General features: G+C 35.5%; 4 protein-coding genes across 5 annotated transcripts; all 4 read left to right on the plus strand.

The window, feature by feature from the left end:
* The first annotated feature begins 1696 nt into the window (after positions 1 to 1696).
* LOC133690740 (non-specific lipid transfer protein GPI-anchored 15-like) lies at positions 1697 to 2890 on the plus strand. Its single transcript, XM_062111006.1, has 3 exons — positions 1697 to 2074; positions 2164 to 2292; positions 2552 to 2890. Exons 1-3 carry the CDS (start codon positions 1756 to 1758, stop codon positions 2683 to 2685), a joined length of 582 nt encoding a protein of 193 aa, XP_061966990.1. The 5' UTR covers positions 1697 to 1755; the 3' UTR covers positions 2686 to 2890.
* Positions 2891 to 5810: 2920 nt separating this feature from the next.
* On the plus strand, positions 5811 to 7078 carry LOC133690538 (non-specific lipid transfer protein GPI-anchored 5-like). The gene is made up of 3 exons (XM_062110764.1): positions 5811 to 6288; positions 6386 to 6556; positions 6745 to 7078. The coding sequence occupies exons 1-3, from the start codon at positions 5970 to 5972 to the stop codon at positions 6870 to 6872; spliced, it is 618 nt and encodes a 205-aa protein (XP_061966748.1). The 5' UTR covers positions 5811 to 5969; the 3' UTR covers positions 6873 to 7078.
* An 857-nt stretch (positions 7079 to 7935) lies between these two features.
* Positions 7936 to 8822, plus strand: LOC133692976 (non-specific lipid transfer protein GPI-anchored 5-like). The gene is made up of 3 exons (XM_062114162.1): positions 7936 to 8308; positions 8393 to 8443; positions 8603 to 8822. The coding sequence occupies exons 1-3, from the start codon at positions 8092 to 8094 to the stop codon at positions 8731 to 8733; spliced, it is 399 nt and encodes a 132-aa protein (XP_061970146.1). The 5' UTR covers positions 7936 to 8091; the 3' UTR covers positions 8734 to 8822.
* A 2425-nt stretch (positions 8823 to 11247) lies between these two features.
* Positions 11248 to 14537, plus strand: LOC133692975 (F-box/kelch-repeat protein SKIP30-like). Of its 2 annotated transcripts, none has more exons than XM_062114159.1 (2): positions 11248 to 11498; positions 13098 to 14537. In XM_062114159.1, exon 2 carries the CDS (start codon positions 13180 to 13182, stop codon positions 14215 to 14217), a length of 1038 nt encoding a protein of 345 aa, XP_061970143.1. In that variant the 5' UTR covers positions 11248 to 11498; positions 13098 to 13179; the 3' UTR covers positions 14218 to 14537. The 2 variants fall into 2 exon arrangements, with proteins under 2 accessions (XP_061970143.1, XP_061970144.1); XM_062114160.1 differs by having other exon boundaries at positions 13102 to 14537.
* The last annotated feature ends 4868 nt before the right edge of the window (positions 14538 to 19405 follow it).

Raw genomic sequence — 19405 nt, forward strand, 5'->3', positions numbered from 1 at the left:
GATCCATGAATTTTCAACCACCTGGTGCTGGCAGAGGGGTCCCAGATGCTGTAAAATACAATACAATTATCATTAGAAAGTTTAACAAACATTGACAGAACTAAAAAGATTCTTAGCAGGTAGATTTTAAGTCCTACATTTACACTGTCCCGGCACGCCACAAGCGCCGGGGAGAGAGATAGCTAGAGTACGGTTAATTGGTAGCTGAACCGGAACATTGGCTGTTAGTAGTAGACAAGCGCAATCCATGCCAGTGCTCATCAGTGACTTCAATGAACTGCAACAACTAGCAGTTGGTGGTGAGCCATTGTTGGTGCTTCCAGTTATAAAATTAACACACGGGGTGAAGCTTGATATCATCGACATGGTGCACGGTGTATTAATTTGCCCATTCACTGAAATTACTAGGAGAGTTGATAACATTGCCATCAATTTGATTACTTTGAGCCCCTCCATTAGTAGTTTTGAACGAGCTGCAAATCTTGTTGATTAGAAGAGTATAGAGAAGAACCGTGTTATATGGGTGGAGATAAGAAAATCATATATAGACTGGTGAGGGCAAAAGAATTGGAGGGAAATAACTTGTAGATTTGAAATGGGTTCTGGAGTTCAACAACTATAGCTAATTTCCCATGGTTGAAGGAAGCTTTAATTTTTATTTACTTCCCCGAGTCTTTAAGGGAAAGGAGTCCAAGTTAGGTACGGTAGGCATGCCGGTCATAGTTTTAAATTTGTTTTGTTTATATATATATATATATATGACAGCAACGTCAGTCATCGGTAGATTGTATCATTTGTCTCTGCTTTTTAACTTAGTTCAAGGGAAAGCTCAGCTTGATGCCCAGCCCAGCGGCGGGTTAAACCCGGACTTGGGTGATCTGGAGTCTTCATCGAGTTTGTTTTATTTAAACTCGAGCTAACTTAAAAAAAATCGTTCAACTTGCCAAGTTAATCTAGAATTTATGTGACCCAATAAAATCCAAAAAGATCTATTTTTTATTTTAATAGGTGTTTTTTTCTCTTAGTTAAATTTTTTTTATTATTAACTTATTTCAAAGTTTACTATATAAATATTAAAAAAATATTTTATTTTTTAATATGAAATTTGAAATTTTTTAGTATATATATTCTATATTTATAAAAAAAAATTATATTTTTTAATATGGAATAAAAAAAAAATTGATTTAAATATTTTAACTTAAAATGATAAGATAATATCTAATGTGTAATAATAAAATTTTAAAATAATTTTTTAAATTTTATTATTTATATTATATATAATCTATATTCATAAAATTGGTTTTTAATTTTTTTAACGTGAAATATTAAAAAAAAAATTGTAAGGACGTGCAGTGAATGTTTCGGTAGAAGCTTCATCCAAACTATTCATTGGTGACCATAACATTGAGATTGCTTTGTTTATAACGAGTAACGAGAAAATTGGAACCTTCCTTTTTGTGAGCACTTAGGTCATATAACGAGTAAACATAGTATGGTTGAGCAGAACATTAAAATATATGCCGAGGACAAATGAAAACTTGCCATCTTTATGTCTAGAGATGTTTAGTTATATAACAGCCCTTTGATTTAGTTAGAGTTGGTCATCCAAATATACCAACAAGCTTGTCTCTATTCCACAAGCTTTCCTGTATAAACCCATTTCCTTTCTTTTGCCTCTCACTCAAAATTCCAACCAGACATTTGACTAATACTACCAGATCATTCGAGGCATCCAAGAACTTGCAAGAGCAGTCAATGGCTTCAAGTGGGACTCGTATTGGTCTAGTCCTGCTCCTTGTAGCCATAACATGTGGTGGAGCCATGGCTCAATCAAGCTGCACTAATACTCTCATGAGCCTGGCCCCATGCCTGAACTACATTACAGGAAATTCAACGAGTCCATCATCTTCCTGTTGCTCACAGCTAGGCAATGTTGTCCAAACATCACCACAATGCCTTTGCTTACTACTCAATAATAGCGGTGCCTCTTTAGGCATCAACGTAAACCAGACTCTTGCTCTGAATCTCCCCGGCTCTTGTAAAGTGCAAACTCCACCGATCAGCCAGTGCAATGGTAATCCAAATTCTTAACTCCTGCTTGTCTGTGTTATAAACACGGTAGTGTTAGATTCATACTGACTTGACTTTACCATGGTAAAACAGCTGCCACTGCACCCACGGCTTCAGCAACTCCGCCAGTAAGCTCACCAGCCAGTTCACCTGCGGATTCATCTGATCAGACACCCGAGCCAGCTCTTACTCCATCAGCATCAAACATTCCTTCAGCTTCAGGTATGTTCAGGAAATGTCAATTGTGCAAGCCTTGCAAGCTTAGCTGGATAATTACTCGATTACCATGGATTGATAAAGAATTGAGATTTGATCTTTGATCATATGGATGAGACGAAATGTAATATTGGCATGAACCAAAATTCATACGGCTGACAAAAATTAAATAAGCACATGCATGAAAGCATCAGTCTAAGCAATTTCTATTTATAAATGTTAATAGGAACGAATTCTGAGGTCAGCTCTTAATTGATAAATGCAGGAACTGGAACTGGCTCTAAAACAGTCCCATCATCAACTGGAACATCTGATGGAAGTATTGTCAAAACACCCCTTCATTTTGTGCTCTTCGTTCTCTTTGTGGCATGGAGTGGTTCAACTGTTACCAAATTCTGAGTCCCAAAAGTGGTTTGTGGAATTATACTTTGAAAGTTGCCAGAGTGATTTGTGCCCTTAATTTTGCATCATTGATTATGATTACCGGATCCTATTTATTTTTGTACAATTCTGTTAAAGATGATTCTTGTCATCACCTGGACAGTGTGATTGTATTATTTGTTTGGTTTGCTTAATGAATAATGAAAGCCGTACTGGTTCCTTCCAAAAACCATTGTCAATTCTTCAATCTCCAATTTTCTTAGCTCTTGAAGATAGGAACCTCTGATGAAGAACGATCAATCCCAGGAAAAATTCCCCTCAGCTATCACATTACAGAAATCTATAAATAGTTCATTGCAGTTTAAGTTTTAGATTACCAATTTTGTTATGCTTCCATTCTAGTTCTAGAGGATGAAGCATGCGCATCTTCTTCCGCCAGCAGATTGCTGTGGAAAAATGAGATTTTCAGAGAGTTGCATTGACAAATTAATTATACGAAGTCTTAAGAATTGTGTGGAAATATGATCAGGGCGGGCAAAAAAGAAAAGCAAAGGAGAAAACGTAAATAAAATGAACTCCTAGTGATTGGAACACCTGATGTTGTTATAAACTTTCCCAATGCCGAGCGGTATTTCTTGAAATTAGCCGGCAGATGATAAGGTATGAGATGCACCGAGAAACCTGGTGGCTGTTGCTATCAGCTTCAACAAGAAATCGCTGGTTTAACCTAAATAAACCTAGTTGTAAGTCTTGGTTTAGGTTGAAGATATAGATAGCAAGTGAACCCAAACTTTGACCTAAGAAAACTCTAAAATGAAATCATCTTAGTAAAAAAAACATTTATGTTTTTTCATCTTCTAGGAGGTACGTAGGATCTCATCAACAAATCACTAAGTTAACTTGTAGAAAAAATATCTTATAACATTATAAATGAAAGCTAGTGGGTAAAATCCTAAATAATTCCAACGAACTTTCGTATAGTTCAGACTAATCGTTAAATGCTTTCACAAATTCTTCTATTGTTAGTGAACTCATAAAATTGGGTTGGGTTTTTTACTATGTAAAAGTTTACTGTTCATCTTCTTATATATTACTTTGGATGGGCTATATAATTTTTTTGTTTTTTCAATTTGATTTTTAAATTTTTTGTAGCGATTTAATCCTAATTAAAAACAAATTAATTTTAACTTCTTATGAAAATGTGAGATTGAAAGAAGAGAGACCAACATGAAAAAAGGATCAAACATGGATGACATGCTATAAGTTTCGTAAAAAATATATTTTAATTCTTGAATTTTAAAAATCACGCAAATTATACAATTTCAATATCTTAATATTTTTTCAATTCAATTTTGATACAAAAGTTTATTTTTGTTATTTTTATAGTCCCTGATTGAGAGAGAGGAGAGGGGGGGTTGCTGGATTCCGACGATAAAAAAAAAAGTATCGTTAACACCAATTTAGACCACCAAAACGAACGATATTTGTGCTAAATTGTTTCATTGATGAAGGGAGTTTATATTATATGTTTTTTTTACCATTAAAATTTATGGAAAAACAAATTTGAGTTCGGATTAATATTTGGATTCTGGTTGATTTTAGTTTTTTATGTGATTTTTTAATTTTTTTAATATCACAGATAAATTTATCATGATTTCTATAATATTATATATGTTTTTAATAAAAAAAAAATCATCACGAACGGATAAATCAGATAATTATCATTTGGCATGACAGGCGCGTGGACATGACAGAATGTGGGATGAACGAGTCCAATTACAAACAAAAAAAAAATAAAAGCCTAATCAGCAGGCATGACAAGACAGACCCGCCGCGGGGGCATGACAAAATGTGCCAGAAGTCTTGTTACCAACTAACCTTTTCTTTTTGTTCTTCTTATGAACAGTACTACGAACATGACATGAATATACCACCAATCTACTATGTTTCTAAGGAAGCTGACTCTATCGTCCTTACCTCTACACAAGTTGTCGTGGCTTCTGTACGCATAAGCGTCCATGAGCTCTCATGTGAGAGCTTCTAATTTTTCAGAACTTATTCTTTTCATCAACATTATTACTATTTTGTAGCATTCACTATCTGCTGCACATGTATATACCAAGCTTACTTTAGCCCCTTGAAACTTTTTTCTTCACCATTGAAGGGTCTTCGAACCTTTAAGGGGACTTATTATGTCAGTTTCCAGTCACAGCAATCACTCCACACCTCATAATATCAGCCACCAGCTCATCTTCAACATGAAAGCTTATCTATTTCAGAGGATTTCCAACCTCATCCTTATGCATTTGTAACATGTACAATTTGCCAGATCAAATTATAACGTAGATGAAGTTCTTTCCTCCAAATTCTGAACTAGCCACGTTTTGTTCCTCATATTTTGGATCATACTTGAGGAAGAAATTGAAGAGTCACACCCACGGGTTAATTATATGAATATGATTTATTTACAACCTTTTCAAGTTTGATTAGTTTTTCAAGATGAGCTTCGAATGTTTCTTTAGGTGAAAATACATAAGAACCCAATTTCTTGGACATTGGTTTCAACAGTAGTTGATGGTCTTCAATTTATATGCTTAGGGACCAGCAACCTCCTCTCAGTTTGCATTGCTTAGTGGATTTTTTTCTAAATTTCTCGTGGGCTTTCAGCTACATGTAAACAATATTGGAGCAAGTGCGACCTTCTTCAGTTCCCATCTGATCGGATGCACAGCACATATTGTGTTCTTGATCTTTCGTACATAGTAGCCTGAGCCTCATATTCAAAGCTGGTAGTTTAAAAGCTCCACGGCTCCGAAAATCATCCAGAAATATGAAAAATTGCTGATCTTGAATCTAATTAGACAACAGTAAGTAACAATCACGAGTTCAAAAATAGTTGGCCAGCCAACCATCTTACACTTAACTCCATTGACACATCAACGCATCATCACTGGTGTCTGATAACAAAGTACGGTTGTTAAAACAAATGAACAAGATAATTCGGAAAATCTTTACCAAAATTTCTATTGTAAGGAACTTAGCTTTCAAGTAGCAAGAATGGTTGAGCTTCTTGCAAAATTTCTACCAAATGCACCCCAATTTAGTAAAAGTTGGCCATCCATATATAACTACAATATTCTGTTCCACACTAGCCTCGGACTATAAATCCACTCCTGAACTCAGTCTCTTCAAACCACAGAACTGAGCTCCTGTGCGTAAACTGCCCCCGGCTAGACATATAGAGATCCTATTCTCCTCAAATTTCTAGCTTCCTTGCTTGCCACATAATTCAGCACCTCCAAATGGCTTCAAAAGGGGTTCAGTTAAGTCTAATGCTAGTCCTTTCAATGATGCTTTGTCATGGAGCCACAGCTCAATCAGGCTGCACCACCGCCCTCATGGGCCTAGTACCATGCCTGAACTATGTTACAGGAAATTCCTCGACTCCATCATCTTCCTGCTGCTCACAGCTAGCTACTATTGTTCAATCACAGCCACGGTGTCTTTGTACATTGGTCAATGGGGGTGGATCCTCATTTGGTATTGCTATTAACCAAACCCTGGCTCTAGCACTCCCTGGAGCTTGTAATGTGAAAACACCACCAGCTAGCCAGTGCAATGGTAGAGTGTCGACTTGTGCTTGTGCTTAATTACATCTCATTGTTTATAGCAAGAAGATTGGTACATATTATTAATATTTGGTTATGTTTAATATCAGCTGCTAATGTTCCGGCAACTTCACCTGCAAGTTCTCCAGTGCTGGGTCCTCCAGCAGATTCTCCAGTGCTGAGTCCTCCAGCAGATTCTCCAGTGCTGAGTCCTCCAGCAGATTCTTCAGATGCAACACCCGAAGCTCCCACTACAGTATCAACACCAAGCATTCCAGCAGGTCAAATTTCAGGAATTAGAAAAATTCAAGCAGTCCAATAGTTTCCCTAAACAAAAATAGGCAGGACAGCTATAATCATCACATAGGAAAATATGTGAAAGTTTTGTAGCAAAATAAATGTCAATCTCTACTGTATACATTACATCCTGTTTCTCTAACTTGACATGTTATTTCATTGATGACTGCAGGAAGTGGATCTAAGACGGTCCCAACATCAACAGGCACATCAGATGCGAGCATTATGAGAATGCAACCTCATCTCACAATCTTCGTATTTATCAGTGCTATATGTGCCTCGGGCATCGTTAGATTCTGAGCTTTCTACCTACAAAGAATCGCCAGAGCTTGTTCTCCCAGTTTGCTACTACATTTTCACTTGTAACTATGTGGAGTTTGCGTTGTTGCTGTTTTATGTTGCATATGTTGTTTGATTGTCGAAACTTGTGAGAATGACAAGCTACCTCTGTCCTTGCTTCTGAAAGTACTGAAGAAGTGAAACATGAAATTTTTTACAGCTTACAAGATACAGTGTCTAGTTATCTGAAATTGAAAAGCTACAAAAATGTTGAGATACAACTAAATATTTATGGATTAGCAGACAATGAAACTAATTACAGAAACTGCTAATTGCTAGAAGAACAGAGTTAAACATTGCTAAAAAAAAGAGAGAGAGAGCATTTCAGATTCAATGATCGGGTGTTCTGTCTTACAAATTTTACAACAACAAATTAGTATGCTCAAGTTATTGCCTTAAAGCGTATTTGAAATTCAAGTTACGATACAAATTGCAGAAAATTTATCCTGGTTAATTTATGTAAATAGCTTTGGCATATGAATAGGAGGATTTTCTAAAATATAAACATTCAGTTCTTAAGATAGAAAATTAAAAGCTATCCAAAATCATCCTTTCACCATTTATCCATTCATCCATTAGCCATCCATTGAAACTGATCAATTAGCTAGTGAGCATACGAGCTCTTGAGCATCTATATTTTGACCATGGGTGGCATAGTGGACACTAAAGCATTAAAGTACACATACAAGATAGCATTTTTTTTATTGTTCTTTCATGCCTTGCACGAAAAAGAAAGTACGTGTGCTATACAGAGGGCATTCAGCTTAGTTTTAGACCAACTTCGGCATCTGATTTATGTGGTGTAGATTCTGCACTGAAAGGCAAGCTGAACGAACCAGAGAGACACACTAGTTCAACTTCATTAAAATAAAGGGAAAATGTAGGAGAGTTGTTTACCAAAGATTCTGTTATAAAGTAGGAAAAGTTGGCAAACCATATTAGCCAGCTGCCAACCTTCTGTTCGCAATATTCCCCTTTATAAATTAACCACAGCCTTTTCATCCCCTACAAGCCAAAGAAAACATTCTTCTCTCTACATTTCTAAATCATTGTTGCCAAGAACTTTATAGAATTGACTCAATGGCAGTTAGAGGGTTGGAGGTTATGCTTGCTATAGCCCTTCGGAACTTTGTGGGCAGGAGCTAAGGCACAATCATCTTGCACCAATGTCATCATAAGCATGTCCCCATGTTTGAACTACATAACAGGAAACTCATCGACCCCGTCTTCATCATGTTGTACACAGCTTGCTAATGTTGTCAAGTCGCAGCCTCAATGTCTATGTGAGGTTGTCAATGGCGGTGCCTCCTCACTTGGAGTCGATGTTAATCAGACTCAGGCTCTGGTCCTCCCTGGTGCTTGCAATGTTCAAACTCCCTCTATGAGCCGCTGTAATGGTAAGCAATTGCAAGCAATCCAAGCTCTAATATCATTTCCTTTCAATGCAAATAGCTAATTCATTTTATCATCTGTTCGAACAGCCTCTTCGCCCACAGATTCTCCATCAGGAACACCAAATTCTCCTCCTACAGGTACAAGATTCAATCGAGTTTTCCATTTATGTTAACAAATCTCCAATTTGCGACTCGAATTTACTCACAACATGGTTTTATCTTATTTTTTGTTACTTCTAGTATCAGGACCACTGGACAAGAGTCCATATTTTATACTTTTTTGCGTGTTGAGTGCAGGAAGTGGATCTAAGACAGTACCATCAACGGATAATGGAACATCAGATGCAAACTCTACGAAGTTGGCAATGTCTCGAATCTTCTTCCTGCTCTTCATCACGTCATATGCTTCGACCCTGGTCACCATATAATCTCTTGCTACCATTAGTACTGTTACTGTAACATGGGAGTCCGAATATTCATTCTCTATAAAAAGATTATATATAGATGAAATTAAAAATATTATTCTACTTTTAATAAATAAAATAAAATAAATATATTTCTTTAACAACTCACTAAAATATCAAGCAAAATATATTGGCAACTAACAAGAAGCAATTCAGATATGTTTGACTAATCAACCATAAGCGTGTTCCAGTAAATTTGTTACAGTGAGAGTACTGAATCAACGACAATCATTTGGCCAGAGGAGTGTCCGTTAAATTACCGCCTTCAGAATTTAGATGGCGGGTCATTTTGGTCATTCAAGCAACAAAAGATATATATCATGCCGTGTCAATAGACTAATAGGTGTGCCGATCATAATTTTAAACATGGCCCAGTAGGTTAACTACCAAAATTCATAATTCAAAACTTCAACTCAGATCTAAATTAGTTTTAATTTTAATTAATTTTAATGTTAGCTTGGTAAAATTTAATTAGATCATAATAAAAAAAAATTAAAAATTAAAATGATTTTATTTAAAAAAAATAACAGGCTCAACCAATAAATTAATTCAATAGTCCAAAATTCTTTTTGATATGAATTGTATGTTTGGTTTTATAATACATTTTTTAAAAAAAAAGTTTTTTGTTTTAAAATATATTAAAAAAATTTATTTAATTTTTTATATAGGCATGCCAAGATGATCAGAAATTATTAAAAAATATTAATTTAATTTTTTTAAATCAAAAAATAATTTTAACCAAAAACAAACGGAAATGGAAATACAATGCCGACAGCACCTTCCTTTTCTTGTAGTTTTTTTTTTATATATTTTTTTCGATACAATGATGTGATGTTTCTTTATTGTTTTCTCTTAAAGCACTCTTTTATTTCAATTCGGAGGAGGACTTAATGCTTAAGTTTCTCGGGACCGTAACAAATGACTTTACAATTGAATTAACCGGCGCCTGAACCTCCAGAAGCGCATGCAATTCGACCAATCGGCGCTGTTTTTCTTTATCTTTTTCTCATGCATTAAAAACTTTCAACGGGGAAGTCAAAGCGCGTTGCCTTGCTGAGACCTCCAATCACTCACAGGTCCTCGGCAACTCCATTTTTCATCGGGAAAGCTACACTGTAACATAACAAGATGTTGACGTAATTTTTTTCTTTTCCTACTTTTTCTGGACAATCTACTCTTTCTAGATGACTGTTTACGTAAGTAACCATATAATCCATGACCCACAGAAGATAAATGTAAATAATGCATGACAGCAGAACGAAATCAAAAGCCAAGATTATTTCGTCTGCCCCTGCCGGCAAATTTCAACAGGGAAATGGTTCCTGGGAAATAATTTTTTTTAAAAAGAAGATGTGGTACTGCCAAGATTATTTCTCCGCGTTTGTCTTCGCGATTTCGTGTATGTTTGTTTAAAAATTGTGTGCTTCACACTTCATGAAAAAACATGTAATGTGATGCACCTGGTGAAAAATTTCATCAGCATGTGTTACAAGATTGTTTGGGAATACTGGTAAATCATGTTCTTTTAAATTTTAAATTTTAAATTTTTACTGAAATTTATTTTTTATATATATATTCAGATCGTTTTGATATACTAACTTTAAAAATAATTTTTTAAAATTAAAAATATATATTATTTTAATATATTTTTAAATAAAAAATATTTTAAACCATAATTACTATTATAATTTCAAATAAACCCGTTTTTCATGCGGTGTGCCCGCACCTCACAACTCAAATTCAACAACAAGAAATTGGGGTTCAATTTTTCATGGGGCCAGCTAGCTGTAGCCTGCAAGAACCAGGTCCTTCACACTGTCTATATTGCCCAGTAATCGTCTGGGGTCAGTTTTGCTGGGCCAGTAAATTTAACGCTCTTTTACATTATAAAAATATCATTGAATTCACTTGAGGTCGTGGCCCTAACTTTTTTTTTTTTCTCCTTACATCGGAATCAAGTTTTATATATTTATTGAAATTGTAGAATGTTTAATGAACTCAATGATTAATTATGGTGCATGTAAATTGATATAAATATCTCGAATTACAAAAGAAAAATATCATTGAATATATGATCCAAAGCAACCCTTTTGATTTTCACTTATAGCTGGGAATTTCAGAAAATAATTTATTTTTATAAACCATAAATGAATTCTTATTTTTCTATGACAAGATCTAAAAGAAGAAGAAGAAGAAATGGTTAGCAATCACCAAAGATCCATTTCAATGCGTATTAATTATCAATTTGTCAAAGCCTTGACATACAAGTTAAGAGAGGGCCCGAGGTGGGAACACTAATCATATAATTAAGCTTCTTAAACCAAAGATCAACAAAATAAAAACAAAACACATTTTCTTGGCGCATTTCAACCACGTGCCATGAACGTGTCGGCCAGAGATTGCTGTTTAATTTTAATTAATAAAAATGGCATTGCAGTGAAGGGAGAAAAAAATGGACTCAGAAATATCCTCAAAGGCCTGTGTTCTGGTTTAGACTTTAGGGTAAGCACGAATTAAAAAAAGACTTGAAAATAAACATATATATAAATAAATAAAACGCTAAAGAAAATCACAAAAACGCCCATCAAGAACTGTGTGTTCTTTTTTCTTTCCTTCTTTCAGTTTTAGCTGTGAAAGTCTCTCTCGTAGGCAAACTTACGCTACTTTTGATTTCTGTTTGTGTCTCTAGAAATCTAAGCAACAGAGCCCCGAATCTTATTGGGTTTCAGGTAAAGCATGTTGTCTTTCTATTGTGCAAGCAGAAGGAAATTAACTCATTTCTTGCTTTCTTGTGACAGAATTTGACGGTGATTTGCTGAAATTTTTATTTGATTTTGAAATTAATGAATACCCATTATTGTTTGTGGTGAACTGGAAGTGGGTTTGGCGTTTGAAGTGAAGAACGTTCTGTCTGGTTATTTTTGGGTTGTATTACTTGTTTCTGAGGCTGAATTTAGCGCCTTTGTATTTTGATTTTCTTTGTCTTGCATTTAATTGGTCGATGAATTTTAGTAGACCTTGGCATAAATTCGATACAAGTGTGCTTGGCTTTGATGTCGAATTTATTATTTATTTTTTTCAGAAACTATAGGTGAGATTGCGAGTTGCATTTGTTCTTGTGTTGGATATTCATAAATGTGTGTGAGGTATAACTAGAACTAAGAAGGGCTTTGATGGTGATTTGCATGTCTTAAGATATTTGGGGTTCAGCATTTAATAATTAAGAGGACTTTGAGCTTTGTTCTATGGGATTTTTTAGTTTATGTTCCAAGGTTTTAGGACTTTGAGAATTTATTAATTTATGTTTAGCTAGTAAACTCTTAGATGCAGGCACGTGAAATGAGATTTGTGGTATTCGATGTTCCATATCCTCCTTCCACAAAATTGTTGTCTCAAATGCTTCTATGATTACCTGTGTTTAAGTTAGTTTGTGTGTGGAATCAAATAAATTATGAATTTATGGTGCATTTCAATGAATCTGCTCAAGAATATGGAGAAAATTGCAAAACCAGATTGCTTATCACAGTTCAATCTGTGACTGTGACATGTGAAAGTGAAAACATGTGGTCATATTCTGTCATCGATTGAAGTTCACTGACTTATCTCTTTATCAAGGAAGATGTCTAACAATCTTGGTGTGAATGTGGTATGATCTTGGTGATCCATGGAATGAAATTGCTTATGATGATTTAGCTTCTTGCCTTGGGCGTTCTTTTATCTGTTTCTTCCTTTGTGTAATGCTTGTTGGATGTTTAATTGACTTGGATAAAGCTGTTATAGAGTATCGATCCTTTGATAATACCTTTAGTTACTTATTGCAGGCAATTTTGTGTTTTTTTTTTTCCAGACAGTGTTTATATGTACGATCAGGTCCATCTCAATGTCGTAATTAGGCATCAAATGTCCTGCCTAGAAACTTGTTTCTTGGACAATTTTTCTTATCTGGGATTATCAATTTCTTTTAAAGATGATACAGCTACCTGGAAACAAATAATTGCTTCAAGATTTTGACTTCAGGTGTTAGTAGACACTGATTTACAATTTTGCATACCAAAACAAGTGATTGAACGTAGTCCTATTTAATCTTTATGTTCTGGATTTCTTTTCCTTTTTTTCCAATATAATTCTGTCGCCATTCTGTTTGATGATGGTGGTGGCTATTTAAAGGATGAGTTTTCTCCTCCAAGTGCTTTAGAGTGCAGTGAAAAGACAACTGTAATAATTTTTTTTTCATCAAAAATTGGATGCACCTTTATTAGTACATTGATTTTGAAATTCTAGAACCATGAATTGATTCATATAACCATGTCCATGCCTTTTTTTGTCAGATAGCTTTTGCATTGCTGTCATCAGTATAGCAAAAAATCAGCAGTGAAGAAACTATATGAAACTGATGCAACATTGGTTAGTATGTCTGAACTGATTGAAGGTCTTCCAGATGCTGTTGCCATCAGGTGCATGGCACGGGTTCCCTTCTACCTCCATCCCAAGTTAGAGGTTGTTTCTCGTTCATGGCAAGCTGCTGTGCGTAGCACTGAGCTGTTTAAAGCCCGGCAGGAGGTTGGTTCAGCTGAGGATCTGCTATGTGTGTGTGCCTTCGATCCTGAGAATTTGTGGCAGCTTTATGACCCTCTCCGAGACCTTTGGATTACCCTTCCTATTCTCCCTTCTAAGATCAGGCACCTTGCGCACTTTGGTGTTGTCTGTAGTGCAGGAAAGCTATTTGTGCTTGGTGGTGGTAGTGATGCTGTTGACCCATTAACTGGTGATCAAGATGGAAGCTTTGCAACAAATGAAGTCTGGTCATATGATCCTGTATTACGAGAATGGGCAGCACGTGCATCTATGCTGGTGCCCCGAGCAATGTTTGCATGCTGTGCTTTGAATGGAAAAATTGTTGTAGCTGGTGGTTTCACCAGCTGCCAAAAATCAATTTCTCAAGCAGAAATGTATGATCCAGAGAAGGATGTTTGGGTCCCGATACCTGATCTCCATCGAACTCACAATTCTGCATGCTCTGGAGTGGTTATCGGGGGGAAGTTGCATGTCTTGCATAGGGGCTTGTCAACAGTACAAGTTTTGGACAGTATAGGGTCTGGGTGGACCGTTGAGGATTATGGTTGGCTCCAAGGTCCAATGGCAGTTGTTCATGATGCTCTTTATGTGATGAGCCATGGACTAATTGTCAAGCAGGAAGGGAAAACCAGGAAAGTGGTAGTTTCAGCATCTGAATTCCGGAAAAGGATTGGATTTGCAATGACAGGGTTAGGAGATGAGATGTATGTGATTGGAGGGGTGATTGGCCCTGATCGATGGAATTGGGATATCAAGCCAGTGTCTGATGTTGATATCTTGACAGTTGGGGGTGAAAGACCAGCATGGCGCCAGGCAACTCCAATGACACGGTGCCGAGGAACAATCCGTGGTTGTGCACAGCTGAGAATTTAACCCCGTTTGTTCTTGTTGTTTCTTTGATGTGAGAAGTGTGCCCTTGTTAAGGCATCGGTTCCCTCCTATTGGAGACAAGGAATGTAAATCTTTCACTGGCTATCCCGTTTTATCCGTGAGCCATAATCTTTGCCTCTGTTTTCTGTTAACTTAGGAGTTTTTGAGGGAAACTTCCATTTGGAAGGCAAAGCTGAATGTATTGAATCAGTTTTAACAGCAGCAGTGGTACATGAAATTTGTTTAGTAGCAGCATGCATGACAATTAACGAACCATTTGTTCTTTTTAATCTGCACAAATTGTATCTGCTGGTTTCTTGTTATTCTTTCCACTCCATAATATTCCTGTAGATGAAAATCTGTGCTCATTGACTAGCTCTCTCTTAAATTTCCTGGGCTCGAGCGCAGTAGTGCCCCCCATGATCTGAAAAGTCAAACCCTCCTCCATTGTCAATGGGTTGATTTGATAACTTGTGTTGTGCTTAAAAGTTATCTCTGACTATGCGTCATCTGATGCAATTACGGTGCACATGACAGGAAAAGTCAAACCTGGCATCATGGGGTAATAAATCGTTGAAATCTGGATAGGCCCAATACATAAAACAAATATGCTTCGGTGAGCACGTGTGCTTTTTTCTCAGGCCCGTACAGTTAAACCCTGAAAGGTGAAACCTTATCAGCAACAACTGTTTAACAGGAGCAAAAATGGAGGACACTCAAGTTGGAGGAGGAGAAAACAATGGAGACGTAGAGGTAGCTCCGACCCTAATTTCAGTTCAGCCGTCCCAGGATTCCGTGGCTGTCGCAGTCGGGTCAGACCTCCGCGTCCTCGACTTCCGGTAAGAAATCATCACGACAATTCTCCATGATTTGACCCCATCAGAATTCACAGTTGCAAAATGAAATATTTGGAATCTTGGAATTTAACTCATTGTATGGATTTTCTGAAAAAGAGGGGGTTGTGGGTTTACATTGGTGGATGAAACTGGCGAGGCATTTCATAAGGATTCTATAATTGGAAGCTGTTTGTATCAGTTGGTGATGATAAACTTGTCAATATTTGGTCTACTGGTTCTTGGCTCTGCATTACTTCCGTGTAAGTTATTTTATTCTTTGAAGTTTATGTTTTCTAGACCTTGATATGGGATATTTCTTGGGTGGGTTTCCTCCTGAATAATGCCAAGAGTAAAATCTGGTGCTTGTCGTGGCTGAAACTTGGGAATTATTTCTTGTGGCGTTTGCTTGATACTTGTGTTTGGAACAGGTGCTCTGAGAAGACAGTGAGTTCAGTTGCCATTTATGATGGAATGCATGCTTGTTTTGCTGACAAATTCGGAGTTGTTGGGAGGTGGATCTGCATGGACTTGATGGAAACGAGTCAATGGAAGATCCAGAGTTTGAATCCGCAGAGAAATGTTCATATCAAGATTTCTACTACTCGTGGGCTCGGACCCAACTCGGTATTCAAGTGGTATATGGCAATCGCAATTGTAGACAGCAAACCGTGTGCAATATAAAGTTGATTCTACAGCCCACACAGCATTCCGAGCTTTTCAGGTGCCTCTTGTCGTGATAACATGCCATCTTTACGTTATCACTTACCAGTTGAACTATGAACTTCTCCAGGCCTGTCTCGACTCTCACGGGCTAAGAGCCGTTTGGGTTGTAATTTAACCGACTGTTCTCTTGCAGGAAAGGGTCTATCAAGGGTGGGGTTGGTAGAAGATGGACCATGATAAAAAAAAAACATAAAGCATGGACGACGTGATAGAGAATTAGGAAAAATATATTTAAATTTTAAAACTTTAAAAATAACATAATTATATAATTCAGGTCTTTTAAATTTTCAAAAAAAAATAAACTTTGGTATAAAAATTTATTTTTATTATTTCTCAGTCCCTGGTTAAAGAGAGAAGAGAGATGGATTCTAAATTCCAACGATGAGAGAGAGAGTCGTCGTTCAAGGCATCCCTGACTATCAAAATAGATTTTTTTTTTATATTCACGAGTTTCACTATATAAGAGGGGTTTAATGGTGGTTGTTTAGAGTTTCAATGCTTCCTGAAAAATTAAATTTAAGTTGGGAACGACAAATCTAACCCATTTTTATTTTGGTCTTTCAGACCTTTTTTCGGGTATTTTTGAGTTGATGGATTGATTTATGAGTGTTCCAAGGGTGTTGGTGAGGTGTTTTGGAGTTGAAATAACTTAAAAATTAGGCTTTTAAACCAAATGAGAGGTTGCTCTAATTTTCCAGGCACCATGGTGGTCAAATAATTTAATACATGTTTATTTTTATTATCGTTTGATTGAATAAAAAAATTATTTTGATTGACAAGATTTAGTAAACACGACCAAGTAAATATCCCTGTTTAAAGAGAGAAGAGAGAGATAGGTCGCTAGATTCCAGCGATAAGAGAGAAAGTCATCATTAAAGCCATCCCCGCCCACCAAAATAGATATTTTTTGTGTTCACGGGTTTCTTAAGACAATAAAGACTTGATGGTGGTTGTTTAAAGTCGAGAACGATAAATCTAACATGTTTTGACTTCGGATTTTTAGATCAATTCTCAAGTATTTTTAGTTGGTGGATTGGTTTATGGATGTTTTAAAGGTACTTGTGAGGTGTTTTTAATTAAAAATTGCTTAAGAATTGAGTTTTTTTTAACAATAAAAAGAGACTGAATTGATTTTCCGACCACCATAGTAATCAAATAATTTAATGTGTAAGTCTATTTTTATTATCGTTAGATTTAATTAAAAAATTATTTTGATTTATAGGATTTAGCAAACACAACTAAGTAAATGTCTCATATTACGAGATTAGGTATATTTGTTTACATGTATCTCTTGTTTTATTTTATTTTATTTTTAGTTATAATTAATGATTTTATTTATTTATTAGCATATAGAGTTCTCGATTTATTATATTACATGTACACATAAATTTCTTGATTTGCTTTTAATTTTTTTTAATTACAGAAATATATAAAAAAAGACATACATATATAATTTTTTTTATAAGAGATTAAGATATACGACATGTGGCAGAGCTACATTTCTTCTATATTGTCAACTCTATCACGGGATTCATGATTTTTACATGGAAAAAAAAGGAGAAATCGCTTGAATCTGTTGTTGATATCAAATTTTGATAATGAAAATTAATGAAAGGACCTGATTAAGAAACCAAGTGATAAATTAGGGTCTAATCAAGAAAAAAAAAAGGTTAGTGACCTAGATGATGTTGTCATGTAAATTGGGAACTTTTTTTAGGTTCTTCCAATTTCCTTTTTCACGTACAGAACCAACGATGATTAGATTTGCTTTTGTCTGCCATCGTGCTACGTCAGGGGCTGGCTTTCGACAATGGTAGTGGTTTGGTAAATCCAGCCCCTAGTTACAAACAAGCAAACAAATTCTGAGAGGAAATTGCCTTGTCTAATTTTTAAATGGTTGGAAACATTGTTTTTTAGTATATTTTTTATTATGAAATATAGTAAAATAATTTATTTTTTTAAAAATATTTTTATCATCAACACATCAAAATAATTTAAAAATATAAAAAATTATTTTTAAATAAAAATTTAATTTTCTTAAAAATACCTTTAAAATATAGAAAAAAATTGTATATAATTCCCATATGATTTATCTTTTATGTTCTTAGTGTGTGTTTTAGAATGTGGTTGTGATTATTTTTTAAAGTGTTTTTCACTCAGAATTGCATCAAGATATTGTTTTTTTATTTTTTAAAAATTATTTCTAATATTAATATATTAAATTAATTAATTAATATTAAAAAATATTAATTAAAAATTAAAAAAAATTAAAATTTTTAAAAACACGAATCCTACTTTAATTTGGGTGTTACAATGATCCACGACTTCAGTGTCCCATCGAGTTCACCGCATAATGGTCCTGTACTCAAGTCCCGATCGCTTGTCTTTTCCTCCAACCTTCAAAATACCAATCTTTTCACCTTCTTTTCGATGGTCAAAAGACGGTTTATCCTCATCCTATCACAATGTCACACTATCAACGCAGCGGCTAGTCTGGGGCTTTTGTTCTCTTCGCCATGCCACTTGGCATGCCCTCAGAGCACACGATCAAGGAGATGTAACTCCACTTCTACCATAAACAGACAAAGCACTCCAATTTTTTTCACTTCGTCCTACCTGGTGCCTGGCTAGATCGTTCTCATCTTATCTCTTCGATTGAAAATTGAAGCTCGGAGAGAGATGGGGGAGAGGGGATGCCCATGATGCCTCGGTCAATAGACCGAGTGGCAATACAAACTTGCTGAAACAGAAAAGTACATATTGTCTGGCAATCTATTATTTGTTTGAATTATGCACATTTGACACTTAACTCCATGACAGAGACCTCCACTCGGTTGATAATGTTAGCGGGGTCGTCTGGCCCAAGGAAGAAGACAAACAAATTGGACCCTTCAATAATTCATCTCCCAGTTTGGTACTGCCACCTGTCCCTAAACTATGAGCTACTTTCTTCCTTGCCTGGGTGATTAGCTAGCTGAAAAGAAAGCTCACTAGGTAAATGCGGCAAGAGGTCTATGGGCATGGCTGATGGCAGCACATCGAAGAAATCCGTCTCTTCATTAAAGTCGTGGAAGAGACTCTTATCTCTGATCAGGCCGACTCGGATTTACAAGGGTGACTGTGTCTTTTCTGTTTGGAATTGTGACAGGGAGCAGGTAACATGTTTTAAAATATTTTTTATTTAAAAATATATTAAATTAATAATTTTTGTTTTTTAAAAAATACTTTTTACATCAACACATTAAAATATTATAAAATCTTAATTTTAAATAAAAAAATTAATTTTTTAAAAAATACGGGTTGCTCTGGATTTTTCAAGCATACCCTAAAATACAAGGACAAAATGAATTTACAAAAGAGGCATCTTTGTGAAAATTAAGAAATGAATTTATGCCTTAAAAGGACACGATGAATCCTTTTACGGAATTCAGGTTAAGATAGATGCTCTAAGAAGACGTGAGAATAAATCAAATTGTAACGTACAAGGTTACACAACTTTTTAGTTCAAAGTTTTTACTATAAAGATTCCTTTTTATCGAATTGAAGGAAAACTCACCCATTTTAGCTACAAGTATGTGTACATTCGACATATTAAATCTCTACAAAAAAACAAATCATCGTAAATTAATTAA

Source organism: Populus nigra, chromosome 4 (assembly GCF_951802175.1).
Source record: "Populus nigra chromosome 4, ddPopNigr1.1, whole genome shotgun sequence".
Lineage (NCBI taxonomy): Eukaryota > Viridiplantae > Streptophyta > Magnoliopsida > Malpighiales > Salicaceae > Populus > Populus nigra.

Coding starts and splice junctions, on each gene's coding strand:
- LOC133690740 (XM_062111006.1), top strand. CDS start 1,756: ATGGCTTCAAGTGGGACTCGTATTGGTCTAGTCCTGCTCCTTGTAGCC. Junction 2,075..2,163: donor ACCGATCAGCCAGTGCAATG/GTAATCCAAATT, acceptor ATGGTAAAACAG/CTGCCACTGCACCCACGGCT. Junction 2,293..2,551: donor AAACATTCCTTCAGCTTCAG/GTATGTTCAGGA, acceptor TGATAAATGCAG/GAACTGGAACTGGCTCTAAA.
- LOC133690538 (XM_062110764.1), top strand. CDS start 5,970: ATGGCTTCAAAAGGGGTTCAGTTAAGTCTAATGCTAGTCCTTTCAATG. Junction 6,289..6,385: donor ACCAGCTAGCCAGTGCAATG/GTAGAGTGTCGA, acceptor GTTTAATATCAG/CTGCTAATGTTCCGGCAACT. Junction 6,557..6,744: donor AACACCAAGCATTCCAGCAG/GTCAAATTTCAG, acceptor TGATGACTGCAG/GAAGTGGATCTAAGACGGTC.
- LOC133692976 (XM_062114162.1), top strand. CDS start 8,092: ATGTCCCCATGTTTGAACTACATAACAGGAAACTCATCGACCCCGTCT. Junction 8,309..8,392: donor CTCTATGAGCCGCTGTAATG/GTAAGCAATTGC, acceptor CTGTTCGAACAG/CCTCTTCGCCCACAGATTCT. Junction 8,444..8,602: donor ACCAAATTCTCCTCCTACAG/GTACAAGATTCA, acceptor TGTTGAGTGCAG/GAAGTGGATCTAAGACAGTA.
- LOC133692975 (XM_062114159.1), top strand. CDS start 13,180: ATGTCTGAACTGATTGAAGGTCTTCCAGATGCTGTTGCCATCAGGTGC.